The sequence below is a fragment of the Rhinolophus sinicus genome, chromosome 7, assembly GCF_057876585.1.
Source record: "Rhinolophus sinicus isolate RSI-liver-muscle chromosome 7, RSI-T2T, whole genome shotgun sequence".
NCBI lineage: Eukaryota > Metazoa > Chordata > Mammalia > Chiroptera > Rhinolophidae > Rhinolophus > Rhinolophus sinicus.
Window position 1 is genome coordinate 28350120 of NC_142507.1, and position 24169 is coordinate 28374288.

General features: G+C 35.7%; 1 protein-coding gene across 3 annotated transcripts in view; it reads left to right on the top strand.

Moving 5' to 3' along the window:
- The window catches only part of PRKDC (protein kinase, DNA-activated, catalytic subunit), a 270606-nt gene that overhangs the window by 25319 nt on the left and 221118 nt on the right, over positions 1-24169 (top strand). For all 3 annotated transcript variants that reach the window (XM_074318994.2, XM_074318995.2, XM_074318996.2), the window contains exons 8-21: positions 827-882; positions 965-995; positions 1570-1727; positions 13459-13605; positions 15174-15338; positions 15798-15966; positions 16323-16372; positions 16996-17121; positions 19049-19198; positions 20621-20736; positions 21761-21920; positions 22634-22720; positions 23165-23284; positions 23658-23817. In XM_074318994.2, coding sequence (XP_074175095.1) covers positions 827-882; positions 965-995; positions 1570-1727; positions 13459-13605; positions 15174-15338; positions 15798-15966; positions 16323-16372; positions 16996-17121; positions 19049-19198; positions 20621-20736; positions 21761-21920; positions 22634-22720; positions 23165-23284; positions 23658-23817 — 1695 coding nt within the window. The remainder of the gene's footprint in view (positions 1-826; positions 883-964; positions 996-1569; positions 1728-13458; positions 13606-15173; positions 15339-15797; positions 15967-16322; positions 16373-16995; positions 17122-19048; positions 19199-20620; positions 20737-21760; positions 21921-22633; positions 22721-23164; positions 23285-23657; positions 23818-24169) is intronic.

Genomic DNA, 24169 nt, shown 5'->3' on the forward strand with positions numbered 1-24169 from the left:
AATCTTTCTGTGTACTGAATGCCAGAGTAGCTTTCTTGTATCTCTTTTGTGGCACTAACCTCCAAACATGCTGTTTCTCTAATCTTAAACTCTCTCTGACCCCTTCTGCCTCTGTGTCCTGTTTTTTCAAATATATTGATCCTTGCAATCAAGCAAATAATTCTTTAACCTCTGCTGTTTGCAAGTCACTGTTACAAGGAAGGGCAGAGAACTCAGTGATGAATAAAGCATAATTTCTGGACAGCTGCAGTAAATACTGATGGGAGACATTTGTGTAAGTAATTGTGATGTCATTCAGGCCAGGATAAGAGCCTCAGATTATAGTTGGTTTCCTGTTTTATCTTCCTTTTTAGGTAGTAAGTTTACTAAGGTCAAAGATCATATTTTATTCATATTTGTAATTCCCATAATGTGGCATATACTATGTGTTGAAAAAATGCTTCGGAGTATTGAAAGATTAATAATGTGTTTGGCCTTGTTTAATCCTCCAAACAACTCTAAAAGAAAGTATATATGCCTCTTTTTTACAGATAAGAAAACTGAGACTGAGAGAATCTAACAGAGCTTTTAAGTGATGAGTTGAATATAAATTTGTATCTTTATTATTCCAGACTTTCTTCCTATTTTACTGCAGCAATAATTGTGTGGCAGTAATACCTTAGAGCTCTCTAGCTGAACTGAATGATAGACGACGTTACTCCTGAATTCACAAGAGACTGTTGGGGTTAAATATAGATGTTGAGCTGTCTGAAATAAAGCTATTGTAAGTCACGTGATATTGTTATGATTTGTAACAGGCTTCTTTTTGGGTTTTTTTCTTTCTCAGATCCCCAGACTTCAAGGGAGATTTTTGGTTTTGCATTAAAGGCCATTCGTCCTCAGGTGGGATTAGTATTATTCTAATTCTTTTGCAGCTGAGACTTGTGATTGTCAAACATTAATGGTATGTTTTCTTTTTAAACAGATTGATCTGAAGAGATATGCAGTGCCCTTAGGTAAGATTCTCTATTTATTGAGGTAGAATATTTCAGATTAAATCAATGTCGTCAGTAAATTTGCTTAAACTACAAATGAAAGTTACATAAGTGTGGCTCACATGCCCTGAGCCAGAGGCGAAGAGGCAATAAAGCTGTTTGTCTAACTAAAAAACAAAAAAAAGTAAGTGATAACATCTGTGATGTGTCACACGCAGCTATTTTTAGGGAGGCTTTTGGAGACTTTGTAGCACAAAAATTTTGGTCGAGATGCTCACACTTAGATTACATGATTTAAAAAAAAATTGCTTTAGAGCATCTTTAGGGGATCCGGAAGATTTGATTCCGACTTTATCTAAACAAACTCTGGTCCTGTTTCTGAACTTTGCGGATTCATTCGCCAAATCACGGGTCTGTTGATTTAAATGGGGGATGGTGGCATTAGAGCTCTAATTAGGATCCCTAGGTCATTACAGTGTAATGATACTGGATCTTCATGAACAGTTTTATTTTTGACATATGCCTGAAGCTTTCTTAGTTCTTTGTTGTGCCTTTTGTGTTCCTAGTTTAAATATAATGGTTTTTGCAATTGCAGCTGGCTTGTGCTTATTTACCCTGCATGCAGCTCAGTTTAGCACCTGCCTTTTGGAAAACTACGTTTCTCTATTTGAAGTACTGTCAAAATGGTGTAACCATACAAACATAGAATTGAAAAGAGGTGCAAATTCAGCTCTGGAATCTTTTCTGAAACAGGTACTAAAATTTCACTTACATTTAAAAATATTTTTTCCATGCGAAATATTAAATTCTAATCTTGTGCTTGCACATTTGAAAAATAAATAAAAGTTGACCCATTAGCTTCTGTAGTATTTAAAGAAAAAAGCTTGGTTATTGATCAACTGCATGGTAACAGCAGGACTGAAAGAAAGCTATGAAGATACTACTAGATCTGATTAGGGCCTCAGATCCAAGATTCGACAGACGTGACACTGAGGAGATGGAAGGAAGGAAGGCCTGGGAGATCAGGGTTTCTTTGGGCCAGTGGCAGCCAGGTGGGGGTAAGAAAACATATCTCTGAGAGGTGAGGGTCGGCTGTCATGTTAAGATAAGATGCTTGTGTTTCATATTACTTCAAGAACAAGGAGAGTCCATTTGCTTTTGTGTATTTTCCATCTAGATAGGATGTGGTTGCAGATTTTGAGCCTGCAAATGTGGAAACGTTTCACAGTTGGCTAATGAGAATGTGTTCGTGATTATGATTCTGAGCATCCAAAGGTATCTGGAAATACCTGCTGTTCAGGATAGGTGTTATGGAATTAAACTGCTTGGGTTGTCTGAAGGAAAACATTGAAGATTCACAATATAAATTATGTTTGGAGCAATGTTATAAATGGTAGTTAAATTCACAAGCTAGTCCATGAAAACCAATTTGAGGTGTGGCACAGATAGTGTTCCATTCTAGGGACATGTCATTGTTTGTTTTTGGATGTTTGGTGGTTTCCAGTTTTGGGCTATTTTAAATTAAGAACATTAATGACCAAGTATTTTTGTGGACATATGTTTTCATTTCTCTTGAGTAAAAACCTAGAAGTGGAATTGCTGTGTCACATCTTAGGTATATATTACACTTTATAAGAAACCGCTAAACTCTTTTCCAAGTTGGTTGCATATTTTAATTTCCACCAGTAATGCATGAGAGTTCCATTCACCCCAAATCCTTATCAACCCGTGGTATTGTTTGTCTTTTTTAGACCTTTTAATGGGTGTATGATGTTATCCTACTGTGGTTTTAATTTGAATTTTCATGCTGACAGTTGATGATTATCTTTTTCCCCTGTGATGACTAGCCATACTTATATCTTATTTTGTGAAGTATTCATTCATATATTTTGCTCATCTTAAAATTATTTGTATTTCTTTTTTATTAATGAGTTGTAAGAGTTCTCTACGTAATTTGGATACAAGTCCTGTTCTAAAAATACTGCAAATAGTTTTTCTTCTGTGGGTTGCCTTTTCATTTTGTTTTTTTTCCATTGGGGTAACATTGGTTAAGAGCATTATATTAATTTCACCTAATACAACATTATAATTTGATACATGTGTGCTCTTTTGCGAGCTTACCACCAAAAGTCTACTTTCCATCTGTTAGCATATATTTCACCCCCTTTACCCATTTCACTGTCCCACTTATGGTAATCCTCATTGTGTTGTCAGTATCTCTGACTTTTTGTTTTGTTTGTTACTTTTTGTTTTTTATTCCACATGAGTTGTAATTACCTTATTTTTGTCCTTTTACATTTGACTTATTTCATTTAGCATAATACCATCAAGATCCATCCATGTTGTCACAAATGGCAATATTTTATCTTTTTGATGGTAGAATAGTATTCCATTTTGTGTATATATAGCACATTTTTATCTATTCATCCGTCAGTGGACACTTAGGTTGTTTCCATAACTTGGCTGTTGTGAATAATGCTATAATGAACATATAGAGGTGCATATATCTTTTCAAATTAGTGTTTTCATAGTCTTTAGATAAATACCCAGAAGAGAAATTGATAGATCATTTGGTAGTTCTATTCTTAATATTTGAGGAACCTCCATGCTGTTTTCCATAGCGGCTGTACCAATTTACATTCCCACCAGCAGTATACAAGAGTTCCTTTTTCTCCACATCCTCTCCAACACTTGTTATTTCTTGTCTTTTTTATAATAGCCATCTAACAGGTGTAAGATGGTATCTCATTGTGGTTTTGATTTGCAGTTCCCTGGTAACTGCTGATGTTGAGCATTTTTTCATATGTCTGTATGTGGCTTCCTTAAAAAAATGTGTATTCCAATTCTCTGCCCATTTTTTATTTGGGTTGCTTGGGGTGTTTTTTCATTGTTGAGTTGTATGAGTTCCTTGTATACTTGTATTTTGGATATTAACTCCTTATCAGAAATACCATATGCAAAATCTTCTATTCAGTTGGTTGCATTTTTCTTTTGTTGATGGTTTCTTTTGCTGGGCAAAAGCTTTTTAGTTTGATGTAGTCCTATTTGTTTACTTTTTGTTTCCCTTGCCTTTGGAGTCAAATTTACAAAAAGCCCACTGAGACTGATGTCCAGAAGCTTAGTGCCAATGTTTCCTTCTATGTATTTTGTTGTTTCAGGCATTACATGCAAGCCTTTAATTCATTTGAGTTAAGTTTTGTGTACGGTGAAGAGACTATCCTTTGTTGTAGAGTAGTTGCCCATATATGTGTGGGTTTTTTTCTGGGCTCTCAATTCTGTTCCATTGGTCTATTTGTCTGTTTTTGTGCTGCTTTGTAGTATTATTTGAAATCATGGAGTGTCGTACACCCAGCTTTGTTCTTTTTTCTCTGGATTTCTTTGGCTATTTGGCGTCCTTTGTGGTTTTATACAGATTTTAGTATTTTTTGTTCTACATCTTTGAAAAATACTGTTGGGATTTTGATAGGGATTGTATTGAATCTGTAGATTGCTTTGGGTAATGTAGCCATTTTAAACAATGTTAATTTTTCTAGTCTGTGAACACGACATATCTTTATATTTATGTGTGTCTTTTTCCATTTTTTTCAACAGTATTTTGTAGTTTTCAGTGTACAGGTCTTTCACCTTCGTTTATTCCTAAGTATTCTTTTGTTGAGATTATAAATGGAATGTGTTCTTCATTTCTTCTTCTGGTAGTTCATTGTTAGATAGTTCATTGTCTGTCATATAGAAATGACAATTTTTGTATATTGGTATTGTATTCTGCAAATTTACTGTATTGGTTTATTGTTTCTAATATTTTTTTGGTGGAGTCTTTAGGGTTTTCTATGTGTAAAATTTTGTCATCTGCAAATAGTGACAGTTTTATTTCTTCCTTTCAAATTTGGATCCTTTTTATTTATTTTTCTTGCCTAATTGCTCTGGCTAAAACTTCAGGTACTATGTTGAATAAAAGTGCCAAAGATTGGTATCCTTGTCTTTTTCCTCATTTTAGAGGAAAAACTTTCAAATTTTCACTGTTGAGTATGATTAGGTGTGGGTTTGTTAATATGGCCTTTGTTATGTTGAGGTACTTTTCTTCCATACCCATTAATTGAGAGCTCTTTTTAAAAAAAAATCACAAATGGATGTTGTATCTTGTCAAATGTTTTTTTTGCATGTATTGAGATGATGATATGCTTTTTTTATTCTTCATTCTGTTAATGTGGTTTATTACAATTGATTTGTAGATGATGAACCATCCTTGCATCCCTGGAATAAATCCCTCTTCATTGTGGCATATGATTATTTTAATGTATTGTTGTATTTGATTTACTAGTATTTTATCGAGGATTTTTGCATCTATGTTCATCAGAGATGTTGGCCTGTAATTTGATTTTTGTGTTGTCCTTGTCTGGTTTTGTTATCAGGGTAATGTTGGCCTTGCAGAAAGAATTAAAAAGCATTCCCTTCTCTTCAGTTTCTTGGAAGGGTTTAAGAAAGATAGGTATTAAATCTTCTTTGAATGTTTAGTAGAATTCACCACGGAAGCAGTCTGGTTCTGGACTTATGCTTTTTTGGGAAGTTTTTAATTACTATTTCAATTTCCTTACTAGTGATCAGTATCCTCAAGATATTTATTTCTTCATAATTCAGTCTAGGAAGATTGTATTATTCTAATAACTTGTATATTTCTCCTAGGTTGTTTAATTTGGTAACAGCCTTTCATACTATTCTTTTATGGTCCTTTATATTTTTGTGGTATCTTGTAACTTCTCATTTCTGATTTAATTTATTTGTGTCTTGTCTCTTTGTTCCTTTGTGAGTCTTTGTTCCTTTGTGAGTCTAGCTAAGGATTTGTCAATTTTGTTTCTCAAAGAACCAGCTCTTCATTTTATTAATCTTTTCTATTTTTATTCTCTCATTTATTTCCACTCTGAATTTTATTATTTCTTTTATCGACATTTTTCCAGTTTTTTAAGGTGCAGTGTTACATTGTTTGAGATTTTTCTTGTTTCTCGAGGTAGCCTATATTGCTGTAAATTTTCCTCTTTGCATTTTTGCTTCATCCCAAAGATTTTGGTATATCCTGTTTTCGTTTTCATTTATCTCTTGATTTCTTTTATTTCTTCATTGACCCAATAGTTTAGTAGGATGTTGTTTAATCACATATTTGTGATTTTTTCCCCATCTTTCTTCTTGTAATTGATTTCTAATTTCATACCATTATGGTCAGAAAACATGCTTGATATGATTTCATTCTTAAATTTATTGAGACTTGTTTTGAGTCTCAACATATGGTCTATACTTGAATGTTCCATGTGAACTTGTGAAGAATATGTATTCTTTTGCTTTGGGATAGAAAGTTCTGTAAATATATATTAAGTCCATCTTAAGTGTCACTTAAGGCTGGTGTTTCCTTGTGGACTGTTTGGATGATGTATCCATTGGCGTAAGTGGGATCTTAAAGTCTTCTACTCATATTGTGTTGCTGTTTTTTCTCCCTTTAGGTCTGTTAGTAATTACTTATATATTTTGGTGCTCCTATGTTGGGTGCATGTATTTTAATAAACGTTATGTCTTGGTGGATTGTCTCCTTTATCATTTTAAAATGTCCATTTTTTTCTCTTTTTACCATTTTAGTCTTGAAATCGATTTTGTCTGATATAAGAACGGTATACCCACTTTTCTCTGGATGCCATTTGCTTGGAGTATCATCTTTCACCCCTTTACTCTGAGCCTGTGTTTGTCTTTGGTGCTGCCATGGGTCTCTTGAAGGCAGAATATAGTTGGGTCTTGTTTTTCAGTCCATCTAGCTATTTTTTATCTTTTGATTGGTGAGTTCAGCCCATTTACATTTAGGGTGATTACTCATATATGAGGACTTACTACTGCCATTTTATATTTTGTTTTCTGATTGCTTTGTATCTCCACTGTTTCTTTCCTGTTGTGTGGGAGACCCATTATCCTTATGTTGCCCTTTCTAATGGAGTCAATTCTCGTAGAGGACTTTCATTTAAAAAAACACAAAACAAACTTAGTTCTCTCTTCTCTTCCACCTTCTTTCTGTCTTCAAGCTCACAGATTCTCTCTTCCATATAGTCTGCTGTATTTCCAGTGCTTTCTAATACATTCTTCATATATTGAGTTCTTCAGCTCTAGAATTTTTGTTTGGTTCTATTTTAGTTTCAAGCTCTTTGGTAAAGTACCACTTCTGTTCATTTATTTTCTTTCTGAGCTCATTGAACTGCCTTTCTGAGTGTTCTTGTATGTCATTGAGTTTCTTCATGACTCTTATTTTGAATTCTATCAAAAGAATAGTTCACAGTCTTCCATGACTTTGAGTTTGGTTTCTGGAGAATTTCATTTCCTTTCTGTGTTACCTTGTTACCTTGGTTGTTCATGGTACTTGATTGTTTGTTCCTCTGCCGGCACATTAGAAGTAGTAAACACTTATTTAGGTACCATTTTGATTTTAACAATTTAATATGTCTATAATTAGAGGGGTTTTTTTTCTCCAGTATATGGTGCAATAGTGCACATTTTTGTTGTATCTAACCTGTGCTTGTGCCTTCGGGATCATGGTGAGAGGGGCATCGCTGTGGTCCTGGGAGTTGCTGCCTGGCGACCACTGTGGTGGGTGCCTTTGTTGTGTTTGGGTCGCCTGGGTCTTGGGGTACCACCATTTTGGTGGGGGGATGTAGCAGGTGAGGGGGGAGCCCAGTTCACAAGCTAATCATGCTGCTACCTGGTTCCTTATGGCCATTGGAACTGCACTGTGTGTCTCCACTGCTGCTACCAATCTTTCTGGTGATGTGAGCACTGCCATGATTGGGTTGGGAGCCAGATTGACAGGTGCCAACAAAGTTGCTGCCCCCTTAATGTCCTCCATAGTTCATGTTGTGGGGACCACACCCTTTCTCCTCCACCACTGCTCTGTTCACTGGGGCCACGGGCTCAGCCATGGTGGCCAGAGGAGCACATATACAGGCACTGTCCCTGTCCTTCCCTCATCCTGACTCCCCTATGTGTTCCAATATTCCCCTCTTTCAATGTACCAATGTGTGGGTCTCCTAGGTGTCCTAGTATGTTGAGCAGAGTGATGTTTCTTGGATTCTAGATGTTTGACTAGTTACAGCTTTAACGGAAATTGAAAGCAGTGGTCTCACTCTCATGATGCTCATTTTTTCATTTTCTTAACAGCATCTTTCAAAGAGTGAAGTTTTAGAGTTTGCTTAAGTCCAGATTACCAATTTTCCAACTAATTCCTCCTTTCTATGCCCTAAGAAATATTTGTCTATCCCATGGGTGCAGAAATTTAAAAAATTTTTTTCTTCTAGACGTTTTGTAGTTCATAGTTTTCAGCATTTACACTTAGGTCTGGAATCTATTTTGAATTTTTTTGTGTGTATGGTGTAAAGTAAGGTTTGAAGTTGAGTTTTCCCCCGTTTTGTTGGTTTGAGTACCACATGTTCGAAAGCTTCTTCTTTTCCCATCGACTTATCTTGGTACCTTTGTTAAAAGTCAATAGACCACATATGTGGGGGTTTATTTATGCACTCTTATTTTTGTCCTATTTATCTTTTTGTCTATCTTTAACTCATACCTCATTATAGTGATTATTCTACCTTTATATTAAATCCTGAAATTAGGTAGTGGATGTTCTCCAACCATTTTTTCTTTTCCATTATTGTTTTGACTATGTACATGTGCTGCATTTTAAAATTGAAACCTTATTCCTATGGGAAAGACATTTTTACTTTTTCATTCAATAGCTTTATATAAAATTCTTATGAAGAACATCATAGCTTAGTTGCATACTGTGTTTCCCGAAAATACATAAGGGCTAGGTCTTATTTTCGGAGAAACACTATATAATTCAAACATAGAAGAGTACAAAGAAGACTATTAAAATCTTCTGAAATCCTACCACCAAGACAAAAATCATCATTTTTTGTGGTCATGCTTTTAGGCCCACCTCCCTTTCTCTGTCCCTCCCTCTTGTCTCCCTTTTGCTTTCTCCTTACTCGGAAGGAATGAAGAGGTAGGAAGAGTGATATCTTGACATAAAGGAGTATTATTTATAATTTTTGTAGCCTTAAGATTTTCCACTGTGTTGAATATGTTTTCCTGATGTCACATGGAGATCTACAAGATTAATTTTCAATAGCAACATAGTTGATATATATCATGTTCATGAGCCAGAGTGTTTTAACTTATTCTCTACTGTTGGTAATTATATTTCTAAGTTTTTGCTGTTATAAGCAAAAAAAACATTTAGATAAAAATACATAAAAAGGATGCTTGTTGAAAGTACAATGATGAAAAATTAGAAACAGTTTAAATTCATAAATATAGTGTATTCATAAAGTGAAAAACTGTTCTTTGATTAAATAAGATCGTTACTTTTTGAGTAACATTGTTTATGATATGTTTGTGGAAAAAAGAAATTATGGGGAAATGATCAAAGATGGTGGCGTAGATAAACACTGTGCTTTGCTCATCTTGTGAACACATCAAAATTACAACTAAATTATAGAACAATTAACCAGGTGAATTATCTGAAATCTAGCTGAACAGAAGTTTTAAAACTAAGGATATAAAGACGAAGCCATGTTAAGACTGGTATGAGAGGTGGAGGTACAAAACAGGTTGGCCCGAAATCTTATGTGGCAAGTAAAAATTGGAAGAGATATCTTGGCCACAGAGGTTCCCTACGGAGGAGCAAGGGGACCCCAGCCCTGCTCGAGGTTCTGCAGCCTGAAGTACTTGTGCCGGGAAGAGGAGCCGCTACAACATCTGGCTATGAAAAACGCTAGCGATTCTTACTATCAAGGTGGAATGGAAGGCCGTGGGAAACCCAGATATCCATGTAAAGGGTGTGCACTGACTCACTCACAGGCACTCACCCTGGGCTCCAGCGGAGGGACAGTGACTGGGAGGGATGGTGCGTCGGAGACATATGGGCGGCAGACTGAAGTGTGTGGCTTCCAGCAAAGGCTGGAAGATAGTTGCCACTTTCCCTGCGTGGGGATCTACTGCTGTGCAGCTGGGAGGGCTCTGTGTTTAGCCCTCCCCCACACAGATGGCCAAATCTGAAACTGAATTGGTCTGTTGTGTTCTACTTGCTCCACCCTGGTGACTCACTGAGACCTTGCCACTCTCAACTGTATATCAGAGTCTGAATCTTACGGGAGCCAGCAACCTGCAGGAGGCCTCGGTGTGTCCTGGCTTTTTGCAGAGCTACTCCAGACCCAGTACCGGTGGCAGCAATCCTCGGTTCACATCGTGGCCTCTCCCACGCGCCTCCAGGTCCAGCACAGGCAGCAGCCAACTGTGGATCTCTTTGTAACTTTTATCAGGTAGTCCCCTGCCGGTCACAGGTAGTGGCTGACCTGGGCATACACCACAGTCCTTCCTAAGAAACCCCAGAACCAACATACTTTGAGGTTGGCTTCATCCACTGATAGTCCACCCAGTTAGCCCAAAAAGTGGCACACCCAAAGGGCGGTCTCAACAGGCACCAGAGCCCACTGGGGCGAATCCTGCTCCATGTGGTTAAGCACCCCCTCCCAGCAGCTGGTAAGCTCTAGACATGGCCAAACCCTACACCAGTCAGCCTGAGGGTCAGTCCCACCCACTGACATGCCACTAGCAATCAAGGCTCAGATATAACAGGAAAGCACACATAACCCACACAAGAAATAAAATCTGAAAACTTCCCTAACCTGGCGAAGGAAATAGACATATAGGCCCAGGAGGTCCAGCGAGTCCCAAACAAGATGAACCCAAGCAGGCCCACACCAAGACACATCATAATTAGCATGGCAAAGGTTAAAGACAAAGACAGAGTCCTAAAAGTAGCAAGAGAAAGGCAACTAGTAACTTATAAGGGAGCTTCCATAAAATTGTCAGATGATTTCGCAAAGAAACTGCAGGCCAGAAAGGATTGGCAGGAAATAGTCAATGTGATGAAAAGCAAGGACTTACAACCAAGAATCCTCTACCCGGCAAGGCTATTATTTAAAATCAAAGGGCAGATAAAAAGCTTCCCAGAGAAGAAAAAGCTAAAAGAGTTCACCACCAGCAAACCAGTACTACAAGGATTGTTAGAGGGAATTTTTTAAAATGGGGAAAAAAAAATTATATATGAATAATAAAATGGCAATAACTACATATCTATCAACAATTACTTTAAATGTAAATGGATTAAATGCTCCATTCAAAAACAGGGTTGCTGAATTGATAAGAAAACAAAACCCTCACATATGTATGCTGCCTACAAGAAACTCACTTTAGATTGAAAGACATACACGGACTAAAACGGAAATGGAAATGGAAAATAAAAAGCTGGGGTAATGATATTTATACCTGACCAAATAGACTTTAAAACAAACACTATAAGAAGAGACAAAGAAGGATCTAGTAATTCTACTGGTTATTTATCCAAAGAAACCCAAAATGCTACTTTGAAGGGATGTGTGTGTCTATATGTTCATTGCAGCATTGTTTACAATAGTCAAGATATGGAAGCAGCCTGGGTGTCCATTCTTGGATGAATGATAAAGAGGTGGTGGTACATACCGGAGGTGCCAAAAAAATGTATTTAAGTGGACCCTTTAGTCTTCGTTGCTCAAGCAGCAGTTTGCCGTAATCAGAAGTGTCTGGACGCTGATGGTAACCACTTTGTGCAACAATTGTAATTGCAGAAGTCAAACGTGACTTGTATTCATCTTTTGTTATCAGTATATATTGTGTATTACAATTTTAATACAGTTTTCCTTTCTTACAATGTGTATACATTTTTTTGGCACCCTTTGTACATAACAATGGAATGTTGCTTGGCTATGGAAGGAAATGGGTTCTTGCCATCTAGCGGTGGTAAGGATGGACCTGGAGGGTTTTGTGCTTAGTGGAGTATGTCAGACACAGAAAGACAGATGAAATGTGATTTCACTTATATGTGGAATCTAAAGAACAAACTAACTCACAAACAAGAGAAACACACTCAAATAAAGAGAAAACTTTGACGTTTGGCCGATGGGAGAAGGTTTGAGGTGGTCGGTGAAAAATGGGAAGGTATTAAGAAGTCCAAATTGGTTGTTACAAAGTAGTCATGGGGATGTAGGGTATAGTACAAGGAATATAGTTAATAATATTGTAATACCCATGTATAGTGTCAGATGGGTACTACATTCACCGGGGTAATAGATGGGATGGGGGTTGGGGGACAGGGTGAAAAAAGTGAAGGGATTAAGAAATACAAATTGGTATTTACAAAATAGTGATGTAAAGTAAACCATAAGGAATATAGTTAATAATACGGTAATAACTGTATAGAGCCAGGTGGGTACTAGACTAGTCAGTGGGATGACTTCTTAAATCGTACAAATATCTAACCACTATGTTGTACACCTAACATTAATACAAAATAATATTGAATGTTAACTCTAATTGAAAAATTTTAAAAGTGGGTAAAAAGGTAAAGGGGGAATAAGAGGTTCCGGTTTCCAGGTATAAAACAATAAGTCATGGAGATGTGATGTACAGCATAGGGAATATAGTCGTAGTCAATAATATTATGATAGCATGGTATGGTGTCAGATTGCAGGACTTATGGTGATCACTTCTTTAGCTATATAAATGTTGAACAACTATGGTGTACACCTGAAATTGATAGAATTTGTATGTTAGCTATATTTTTTAGTAAAAATCGTTTTAAAAAACTATGAAGGAGTATGTATCCTATCCTTCTAAAATAAATGGGAGTAATATATTCTAAGACATGTGGGGCTTTGTGTGGGATTAGGGTATGTATTGCTAGGTTGGTAATGAAAGGTAGATACCTTTTTTCTGCCTTTGATAGTTATCTGGATCCTTTTCATTCTTATCTTGGAAGTCTTTGTGCTGAAATTAGGGATGCTTTTTTGAATACTTGTGTTCTCGCATTTAGGCTCTTATCAGTTTGGTAAATAGTGATCTACTTGCTTGTCAAAGTACTTTTTCCCTTGCTTCACCTAATTTAAGCCTTACCGTTTATGGCCTATTTTTTTGAAAAATGAGATGATTTGTCTTCCTGATTATTAGTTCTGAACTGTATTTTGTGTCGCCTTAATGAGGCTCTCAGTCTGTTAATGACTTCTGAACTTGCTGGCCTCTGGGCCTGCACAACTCTATATCACCTTATGAGTCACTGGATGAGCTCTAAAGAGGAAGGCTTAATTCAAAATCTGTTTGTCTTTCTGCATTTCTCTGGTCATTTTCAGTCCCTTTTCTCTAAGAAAAATATGTCACATATATTATAAAGCCTTATTTAAGAGAATGTGTTTTTTGAACTTGATAGAGACTAAGCAATTGAATCAGTGGTTCTTTAGGAAAGAAAGAGATTGTAATGAACTATAAAACACAATAATATCTAATTAAATAATTCTAGCCTTTTTGCATTTGTATAGACCACTTGGTTTTGTCATTAAAATACTTTTAAAAAGTATATGTACAATTGCAGGTTTCTGTTTTGGTGGCAAAAGATGCAGAAACGCATAAGAGTAAGCTGCAGTACTTTATGGAGCAATTCTATGGAATCATCAGGAACATGGATTCAAACAGCAAGGATTTATCCATTGCAATTCGTGGATATGGACTTTTTGCGGGAGTATGGCTCATTAATTTTCTCTTTTTAGTTTTATTTGAATGTTTAAAGGAATATAATTTATTGCATTTTTAAGCATCTCACACTTGTGTCAGTATTTTGTTATTTGCATATTGTTAACTTTTTTTTTTCAGTGTCTACTGTGTACCATGTTTCCCCGAAAATGAGACCTAGCCAGACAATCAGCTCTACTGCGTCTTTTGGAGCAAACATTAATATAAGACCCAGTCGTATAGTATAGTATAGTATAGTATAGTATAGTATAGTATAGTATAGTATAGTATAGTATAGTATAGTACCCGGTCTTATAGTAAAATAAGACCTGGTCTTATATTAATTTTGCTCCAAAAGACGCAGTAGAGCTGATTGTCCGGCTAGGTCTTATTTTCGGGGAAACACGGTACTAGGATTCTGTATATGTATTATCTCAAATCCTCATAACTCTCATACAAGCTTTTAGGAATAGTATTCCACTTTACAGATGAGAAAACTGAGACCCAGAAAAATTGAGTAACTTGTTAAAGGACACACAGTTAATAATTGACAGAACCAAGACATAAATTCAAGTGTGAAGAATGAAAACACTATTTTTTTCCCCACTGTGCTTTACTGCCTCTTATTTATGAAGTAAAATTCTAGTTGATATCACTCAACATTTTAGAAAAAGAAATTCTAATGACAGAAAGGTATGTTTAAGAGTAATGAGAATAACTATAGTTATTTCCCTCTTAGTGGATCTCTGTGACTTCCCCTTTACAGAGAAAATCATTTGCTACCTCTGTTTCCACAAATGTATCCATCAATGCTGCTCTCTTGTTTCAGAGAAGAGTTCCTCTTTCCAGCTTTTCAGTATCATCCCATCCCTGATATTTCCTCCTTTACTTCCAAATGATCCCTTCCCCCTTTCTTTTTAAAAAAATCTTCATCTCCATTTGTCTCTGTTGGCTCCTTTAAAAATACTTAGGGCAGAAGAAACAGTATGTAAGAAGGCTCACAGGTAAATGAGAGCAAGGAATTTTTAACTTCATACACTATGATCTGACTAACTTCAATTTGTTCACTATGGTTGTTCACAGTGTGGCTAGAGCATGATAGACAAGGAAAAGGGGAGAGGACTCTAAAAAGAGAAACTAGTCAGATCCTCAAGGAGGCTAGACTAGACCTAAAGTCTAAAGGAGCCTTTGGAAAACCTGAAGCTGGTTACTAGCATTATTAGGTTGTGAGTTATAAATGTGGCTCTGGGCATAGTGTTCAGTGTGGTATAGTAGTGTATTCCAACTTTGAATTTAGTTCTCAGTCTTTTAATGAATAGCCTCATGGAGTCAGGGATTGCATCTTATTTGTCTTTGATACCTACCATCTAAACAGAGCCTAGAATGTAGTTGAAAAATCTGTAGATGTTTTGTGTATGAATAAATATTTAGAATGTGTTTACAGATTGTTTTAAAAAGCATCTTACAAGATATACTGTATGTCTGTATTTCTTCATTAAAAAGCTTGTTAATATTCAGTTTGTAATCACATGGCTTGACAATAAGATTGATAAAGATTTACATTTTACCTTTCTAAAGCCTTGCAAGGTTATAAATGCAAAAGATGTTGACTTCATGTATGTAGAGCTCATTCAGCGCTGCAAGCAGCTGTTCCTCAGCCAGATGGACACTGCTGATGACCATATTTACCAGATGCCAAGTTTTCTTCAGTCTATTGCAAGTGTCTTGCTTTACCTTGATTCAGTAAGTGGAATAATTAACTAAACTAAGCACAATTTTATTTAGTCTCAGTTCTTCAAATAACTTGATGGAGTTGTGTGCACTCAGTATAGGCCCCATTATGATCAAGGTGACATTTTTAATTAGTATTTTGTGTGAATAAAATTAGAGCCGTGAAACTTGACTTTTTATTACCCAAAGCAGGAAAAATTATTTGTTATTTTTTTCTGTCTTTCTAAAAGGTTAAGACTCCTACTTGGAATAGAATTGCACCTTAAGTATCATTCGGATAGTTTTACTCTAATATTTTTTTTTATGCAATCATAATAGTAATATATGTTAAGTTTTTAGATTGAGGTAACAAACCAGGTTTTTCATTTATCTAATATGTGTCTAATTGAGTTGTATTTACTTTGAATATTTGTATTTCCAATTTATTTATTTGCTTCCCCTAACTTTTAATTTGCTCTCCATTTCTGGTAGGTTCCTGAGGTGTATACTTCAGTTCTGGAACATCTCATGGTGGTACAGATAGACAGTTTCCCACAGTATAGTCCAAAAATGCAGTTGGTATGCTGTAGATCCATAGTGAAAGTTTTCCTAGCCTTAGCAGAAAAAGGACCAGTTCTCTGGAATTGCATTAGTGCTGTGGGTAAGTTTGGAATTCACTCTTGTTTTTATGATAAAGAATAATGAATGCTTAACATGTTATATGATACAGACAAAGAACATCTGGTTGCCAAATTCTTTTGTAGTTTTTGATGCCTCTTGGAGAACTCCTAATATTTTGGTGGACCAAAACCTCCTTTTTCTATCCTTTTTATGAATCTTGTTTTTCTTTTCCTTGTGCTTCTGAATCTTAATAGTCCAAAATTTAAAACTAAAGATTTTAACAAACTTAGGGAAAGAAAATGAGAGGTTATGTTAAATAAAAAATAATGGCTATCATTTTTGTTGAGTTATGGTAATTTTTAGTGTTTCCTTCCTTTTTTCATTTTCTTTTTTCAGTGCATCAGAGTTTAATCAGAATATGTTCTAAACCAGTGATACTTCAAAAGGTAAATTCTGAAGCTAATGTTCTGAAAATAAGTCCTTCGTCACTGAAAGTTAGAATTGTTGCTGAGGTTTGTAGTCTGTAAATATATAAAGGTGGCCTTTTTAGTTATTAGCCCTGACTTACATTTTGAAAAATGTAGGATGTAATACCTCTATATTTTTTTCCGGTGAATAGACTTCTAAGTTATGAAATATCCTTAAACATACATTTAATATTATATATACCTGTTTATAAAAAGGGAATGTTTTCTCTTGAAACTCTAGGACAAAATAGGTGTATTATGGGAGGCATATCTTAGTTACTTAAAATTACAGGAAATGGGATGAGATGAGAGAGTTGATCTGTGTAAGAAAGTGAGATAAATACTTTACAACACAGTCCATGGATATTGTTTTTGAAATAATTTTTAGCATATCACTGTTTTAGTTCTAGTTAGAAGAATCATGACTTTTTCAGCTTTTTTTGTTATACTTTCATAATATACTGTCTTCCTCAATCAAATTGTAGTCTCCTACTAGTAGTTTTTTTAGCTTAGAAAATTCTGAAAATCAGAAAGTTATGACAGCAGTACATATTTTGTGATGAATCCATCAGTAAGTTTTGGCATGTTGTTTTCCTGCCCAGGTAACTCTGTCTGAATCTGAAGACTATCATGCATCAGGAGAAGTTAGAACTGGCAAATGGAAAATTCCCACATACAAAGACTATTTGGATCTTTTTAGAAATCTTCTGAACTGTGACCAAATGATGGTAAAGATGACAATTTTAAAGCCATAAAATACTCTGGTTTTTCTTTATTAGTCTGCATAATTTTACACTTTAGGCTTATTTCAGAACTATATTTTACTGACTTTCAATAGTTTCTTTAAAAAGTACTTCAACTAATAAAAAAATCAAAAGTGTAAATTAATATAGTTAAAGTGAAACTAGAAAAAGGTCAATTAAAAGGAGCAGAATCCTAGAACTCATTTAAAATTAATTACTGCAGTTGAGTCCACATTTTAGCTTCAAGTAGCAGTATAGTATAGTTGAAGCTAAGTTGTTCTTTCTAACAGATCCAACCTCTTCGGTAACAAAAATATAACAGTATTATCACCATGAAAGAGCTATTCTCTTCTTATTTGTTAAAGATGAAGATAAATCCAATTGATTTAATAGGTATGAAGGAGATTGATGCATAGCTATTATTTACATTATTTATGATTAGAATAATGTCTTCTGCCTAATATGTTTCTAGCGGATGTTTCTTTCTTTAAAAAAAAAAAAAACAACTTACTTTTTAAGTGTCTTTTTCCAGGACCAATCAGCTACAAGTCAAATAGTTGTTTCAAACTCGTTGTAGAGGGTGCAGCTCACAGTGGCCCATGTGGAGCTTGAACCGGCAACCTTGTTAAGAGCACGGTGGTCTAACCAACTGAGCTAACCGGCCACCCCTCTAGCAGATATTTTTTTAATGTCTGCTTTTTAAGCCAGGTTCTGGCCACCATTTTTTTTTTTTTTTTTTTTTTAGTAAGTTCAATCCAAATTCCAGGAGTTCCTATCATCGTTTTTTGTTTTTGTTTTCTTTTTTTATTTTATTGGGGAATATCAGGAATAGTTTATTTCTCCAGGCCGCATCAGCTCCAAGTTGTTGTCCGTCAGTCTAATTGTGGAGGGCGCAGCTCAGCTCCAAGTCCAGTTGCTGTTTTCAATCTTTAGTTACAGGGGGTGCAGCTCACCATCTCATGAGGGAATTGAACCAGCCACCTTGTTGTTGAGAGCTCGCGCTCTAACCAACTGAGCCATCCAGCCGCTCCTCCGGAAGCTCAGCAGCAATCCGTTGTCTTCAATCTAGTTGTGGAGGGTGCAGCTCACTGGCCCATGTGGGAATCAAACTGGCAACTCTGTTGTTCAGAGCTCGCACTCTAACCAACTGAGCCATTCAACCCCCCGGGGCCACCATTTTAACATAGACTTTGACAAAGCATTAATTGCCTAGGAAAAGCAATTTTTATCAATAGATGATTCCTATCCTGTGAAAAATCTTAGAAGCTTTTAGTTTTCTTGTTGAGTCAAATAGCAATGTTAATAATTTTACCTAAAATATTTGTTCCTTAGGTATGTGATGTTAGATATCCCTATATTTTCGGGCTAAATCCTGTAGAATATTTAACTGAGTAAAGGCAATATAATTGGCCTATATTTTTGAAATGGTAGAATAGTTTCACTTTTAAAGAAATGATAGATTATACTTTTAAATAGATATACATTTATCCAGATGTATGTATATGTGTATGTATAATGTGCATGTGTATATGTACATGTATATGTACATGTATGTGTGTTTGCACATATGTAGTAGACGTATATAGAATGTGTATATAGTCTGCAACACAGACACACAAATTAATTGGGTAAATGTTTTGACAGGGATTGGCCTAAATATTATTCAATACTATTTATTTAGTGTTTGCTACATGGCTAGATAAGTCATACCATCAGACTGAAATGATAATTTAGGATGGTGTCTACAATTTTATCTTGACATCTTCCAGGTAAACTTACTATAGATTACACAGCAGCTTTCATAATTCCTAAATATTCATGTACACTTATGTACATTTTAATACTTATTTAATACTCATTCTGGTACTTATTTGTACAAATTTTTAAGTTTATGATTTTTCTTTATTTAAAGGATTCTCTTTTAGCGGATGAAGCATTCTTTGTGAATTCCACCCTTCAAACTCTGAATCGTTTGCTATATGATGAATTTGTAAAATCTATTTTGAAGATTGTTGAGAAATTGGATCTTACACTGGAAAAACAGAACGTTGGGGAACAAGAGGTTATAATTTTCATTATTATTTTGCATCATTTTTATACCATTCTCTTTGTAGGTGAATATTCAGGGGAAAATAGCACATTTGTAGAGAATTGCAGGAAATTGGTTTCTTCAGCATTAATATGTGTTGTTGATACTTTTCTATTGGAAGAGCCTAATGTGCATAAAATGTTATCACTAGATTTTTCAAAAAATAATTTATATGCTTAATATGTTAAGACCATTTTTTGTGTAAAACTTGTTTCCTAGGCTTGTTTTGTTATTTATTACTTAGCAATAGTAAAGAGTCAAATCTTATATTGTGCAGAGGTGACTTTGTATTAGGGTAGGGGAAGCTGGGATTCCTATTGTTTATAGCTAAGGAATTCCAAATTCTGGGTGCAAAATATTAAATGTGTTCTTCAGATAGTAGAATATAGACAATAGGCAGAAAAGGAGGAATGCACCCTCCATTTTTCCCATACCCAGTTTTTATGGCTTTAGGCTGCCCGCTGGGAGTTGCTCTCTTCTCATCTGAGGAGTGTTAGTAAAACACTGTAGTAATGAGACTAGTCCGTGTTAAAGGGCTCGAATCCCAGTGGAGAACATCTCGTTTTCCAGAGGTTAAAAACAGGACAAAATAGCAAAGGCCGTTTGTCACATTGACGTTATTGCTTTGGGAACACCAATGTGTATTTTAATGCCTTTTATGCTTTGTGTATGTCTAAAATAATTTCATTTAAAAACTTGCCAAAAGGGACTTAACTGGAACTGTGTCAGCCAAAAAACTTGTTTTTTAGAACACATGTCTATCGTTGTTGTCTTCAGTGGCTTTCGTGGCGCTTTCTCTTGTTTTCTGCTCTCTCCTGTTTCCTGCCCTTTCTTGCTTCATTCCAGCTAGTCCTTTGTCACCTCTGTTAGCACTTCCCAAATAAAGCTAGTCTCCAACCTTATCCTCCTTCACAGCTTCCAGCTCTGCATTTCTACTTGTTTAAACTGTCCCCCTGAATTTGATAACACAAACTTAATATGTTAATGTTAAGTTAATGTTAATATTACTTAATACTATTCATTATTCCTCTGTTTCTTAGTTTGAAACCTCCGAGTCTTTGTTCTTTCTATAAACTTTAAGTTTTGAAATTCTACCTCTGTCAAGTCATCGTTGCTACCTCTTTTAGGAAATGATCCCCCTCCCTTTGTATTTTTGTATTTGTATTTTTGTATCACTTTATCACTTCCCATGTATCCTTATATTTAATGTTTTCTGCAAATCCCATCATTTTTATCTAACTGTAAGCTCTTCAGGACCCACTTGTACTTTTTCCACTTTTGCATTCCTTCCTCATAGCATCGGGCCTCGGCTATGAAGACATTTGGTCACTTGTTTCTTAAATAAATGTGTGATTGAATGGTACAATGTTTGTTATGATGCGATTAATTTTTAAGGATGAAAATGGAGCTACTGGTGTTTGGGTGATCCCGACTTCAGATCCAGCTGCTAATTTACATCCTGTTAAACCCAAAGATTTTTCAGCCTTCATTAACCTGGTGGAATTTTGCAGGTATTTTTTTAAAAATTTTAATTATTTAAGAGTGAAAATGGTCAGTTAGTTGCTATAATACAGGAAAAACACTTATAAAGATGTAAGAAATGAAATAGCGATAGACTTATAATCTAAAATCTCTTACATGAAACTTTAAAATATATCTGAATGTACCGGTTTAGAGTTATTATTTTTTCATATTACAGATCATCAGATAGGGAATAAAAAGAATATACATATATGCCGCGTCCCGCACGATGCGAGTTGTGGGGAGCGAGGAGGGCTGCGCAGGGTTAAGAAAAGACAGTAGCCATGAATAGAATTTAAATGTGGAGGTCAAGGGATGGCAGGCAGCCTCAAGGTCTAGGCTGTGGCACCTGGGTGGACCTGCGCAATAACTTTTATTAGTTAGGTGGGGAAGCAAAGGAAATAAAGCTTGTCAATCTCAAGATCTGTGAATTCTGTATATCATATTAGAAAACCGATTCAAGTCAATCACCCTTGCCTGCAGACAGCTGGACCTCAAGTCTCAACTTCCCCAAGGGACAAAACCTATATGCATATGAATAGATGGAGAGCACCTCATTGAATTAAGTCCCTTGCAGGTTTCCTGAAGGAATGCAGCCACAGAGGCTGACACTTTCCTTAGCCTGAGGAAGGTGGGGCGCTGTGCCCACCTCTGTGAACCCCATGGGTTCTCCTCTTGGTCCCCATGACTGCTTCTGGCTTGAGTTGTTCCTTCTGTGAGGAATCTTACTCGTCATTGACTGTCCAGTCATCTTTCTGGGACCAAACAGGGAGGCATAAGGTTCAAACACAAAGGTTTAGCAAAGTCCCGGAAAGGATCCCTCTTGTAGACTCCTTTCTTTTATGGGCAGGTAGAAGGAAACAAAAGGTTAAGCTGTTACGTGGCGACACATATATTTTAAAATGTTATATAATGGAATCATGGACCTTTAAATTATGTCCCTTAAAATTTCAAAGCTGAGTAAAAATAGTATGATAAAAATTTCTACATTGAGCTTTTAATTTGTTTTTACAGAGAAATTCTTCCTGAGAAACATGTAGAATTTTTTGAGCCCTGGGTGTACTCATTTGCATATGAATTAATTTTGCAGTGTACAAGGTTGCCACTCATTAGTGGTTTCTACAAATTGCTTTCTATAGTTGTGAGTAATGCCAAGAAAATAAAATATTTTGAGGTAAGTGTTTTTTGGAAGATGTTGAATATTCCTTTGTTTTTTAGATTGCATGAATATGTATAAATGCATTTTAAAGTATGAGATTATAGCATGTTGCAGTTCTGAAAATCTAATTTTATTGTCTGTATTTTTAAAAACTGACAATGTGAGTGGCAATTGGGTGATACTCTTAACAAAGTTAATAGTATTTCCTGTTCTGATTTACAGGCACCTGGCTAATTATGTTAGATTAACAGAGGTTCTCAAAGTGTGGTACTAGAACCATCAGCACCAGCATTACTTGGGAAATCTCAGGCCCACTCTAGACTTATTAGAAACACTTGGGGCAGGGCTCAGCCATCTGGTGGCTGGTGAAGTTTGAAAATAACTCGATTAGTGTACCTAAGACTCCAGTCAGTCATAAGCAGTCTGACTGGTTAATTACAGGGTGAGCAGTTCTCAGTGCTCCTAAGTGGATATATTGGAAGACGAGGAAGGGGGAATGGACTTAGCCAGGCCTATGGCTCTTGATCAGCCATCTGTTTTCCACCTCACGCTCTGTTTCTCAGTGGTCTCCGCCTGAAATCTTATCAGAGCCAAGTTTTACCCTGCACAGGACCTTCGCAAAGTGAAAATGGATTTATCCCTCAGAAGAAAAGTTGGGAACTGCTGGTTTAGGATACAGAATTACCTGATTATTGTTCATTGTCCTAATTAACTATTTTATTTGACAGGGAGTTTGTTCGAAGAGTCAGAAACAGTCTCCTGAGGACCCAGAAAAGTATACTTGCTTTGCTTTATTTGCAAAATTTGGTAAAGAGGTAATTTTAACATGATGTATTCAGTGTTATCACAGGCTATTTAAAAATGAACATATGTTGGGAAAAAATCCTAGCGATAGTAAATGGCCTAATTACTTAAAAATTGGTTTGCTTAATTCTGTTCAGGATTAAAGGAGTGAAAAATACTAACAGGAAACCATTATGTTATAAAAGTCCCTTGAATTTTCCTAAAGTAATTTGTGTGATGAAAACTCAAAACTAGTAGATTCTTTGGCTTTTCCATATAATGGGAATTAAGTACTTCAACAAATGAACTTTTCCCAGAGGTTAGTGTTTAATTTAAAAATAAACATGGTCATGTCAAATAAAGGGTACATGATCATTTTTTTGTATTTAAGAATTGGGTATTTTTTTAGTTGATTTTCAATGAATAGGCTCTATTCAGATACACAGCACTGTCTTTTTCTTCTTTCCTGTTATAAGGTATCAGTTAAAATGAAGCAGTACAAGGATGAACTTTTGGCCTCCTGTTTGACCTTTATTCTGTCCCTGCCACATGACATCATTGAACTTGATGTTAGAGCTTATGTTCCGGCATTGCAGGTAGATGAGCAAATCCATTTCTTCATACAATCTTTTGTTTACTAGAAAATATGGTAATATCAGGGTCTTGCCATGGCAGTCACAGTAGGTGCTTGGGACACTTGGTTTGGCCTCTCTGAACTTCCCTTACTGGTGGATGTGAGGGTTAAACCTTTGATATGTTGAAAGTCTACAGTGTATCACCAACCATATTGAGTAGTGGTGCTTGTTTTTCTAATAATGACCTGGGATATACCCATTTCTCTATAGCAATGTCTGGCATTCTGGCAGTAGAAAGGCTTATTCATGAGAAACCATGATTAATTGGTGGTTTTTTTTTCTTAACTCTTTAATTCCATGTATTTCAATTAACCTTGTTTGTATTAACATATAGATGGCCTTTCAACTGGGCCTGAGCTATACTCCTTTGGCGGAAATAGGCCTGAATGCCCTAGAGGAATGGTCAGCTTACATAAGCAAACAAGTAATTCAGCCCTATTATAAGGACATTCTACCCAGACTTGATGGATATCTGAAAACTCCAGCCTTATCCGGTAAGGTTTAAAAGAATTGTGATGTATATCTTAAATACAATGGCAATGTAGTAACTATAATAGGACTACTGTTTGTATGTTTGTAACTTTTGAAGTTTTATGTTTGTTTGTTTGTTTGGATTTTTTTCCTTGAATCAAGACAATTTTATTATCTTACTATTTTACTTTAATACCTTATATTATTATGATTTTTTATCTGCATTCTAGAAGTTTGATATAGGTTTGTTTTTTAATTAAAGTTTATTGGGGAGAGAATTGTTACCAAAGTTACATAGATTTCAGGTGTACAACACTGTAATACATCATCTGTATATCACATTGTGTGTTCACCACCCAGAGTTAGTTCTCTTTC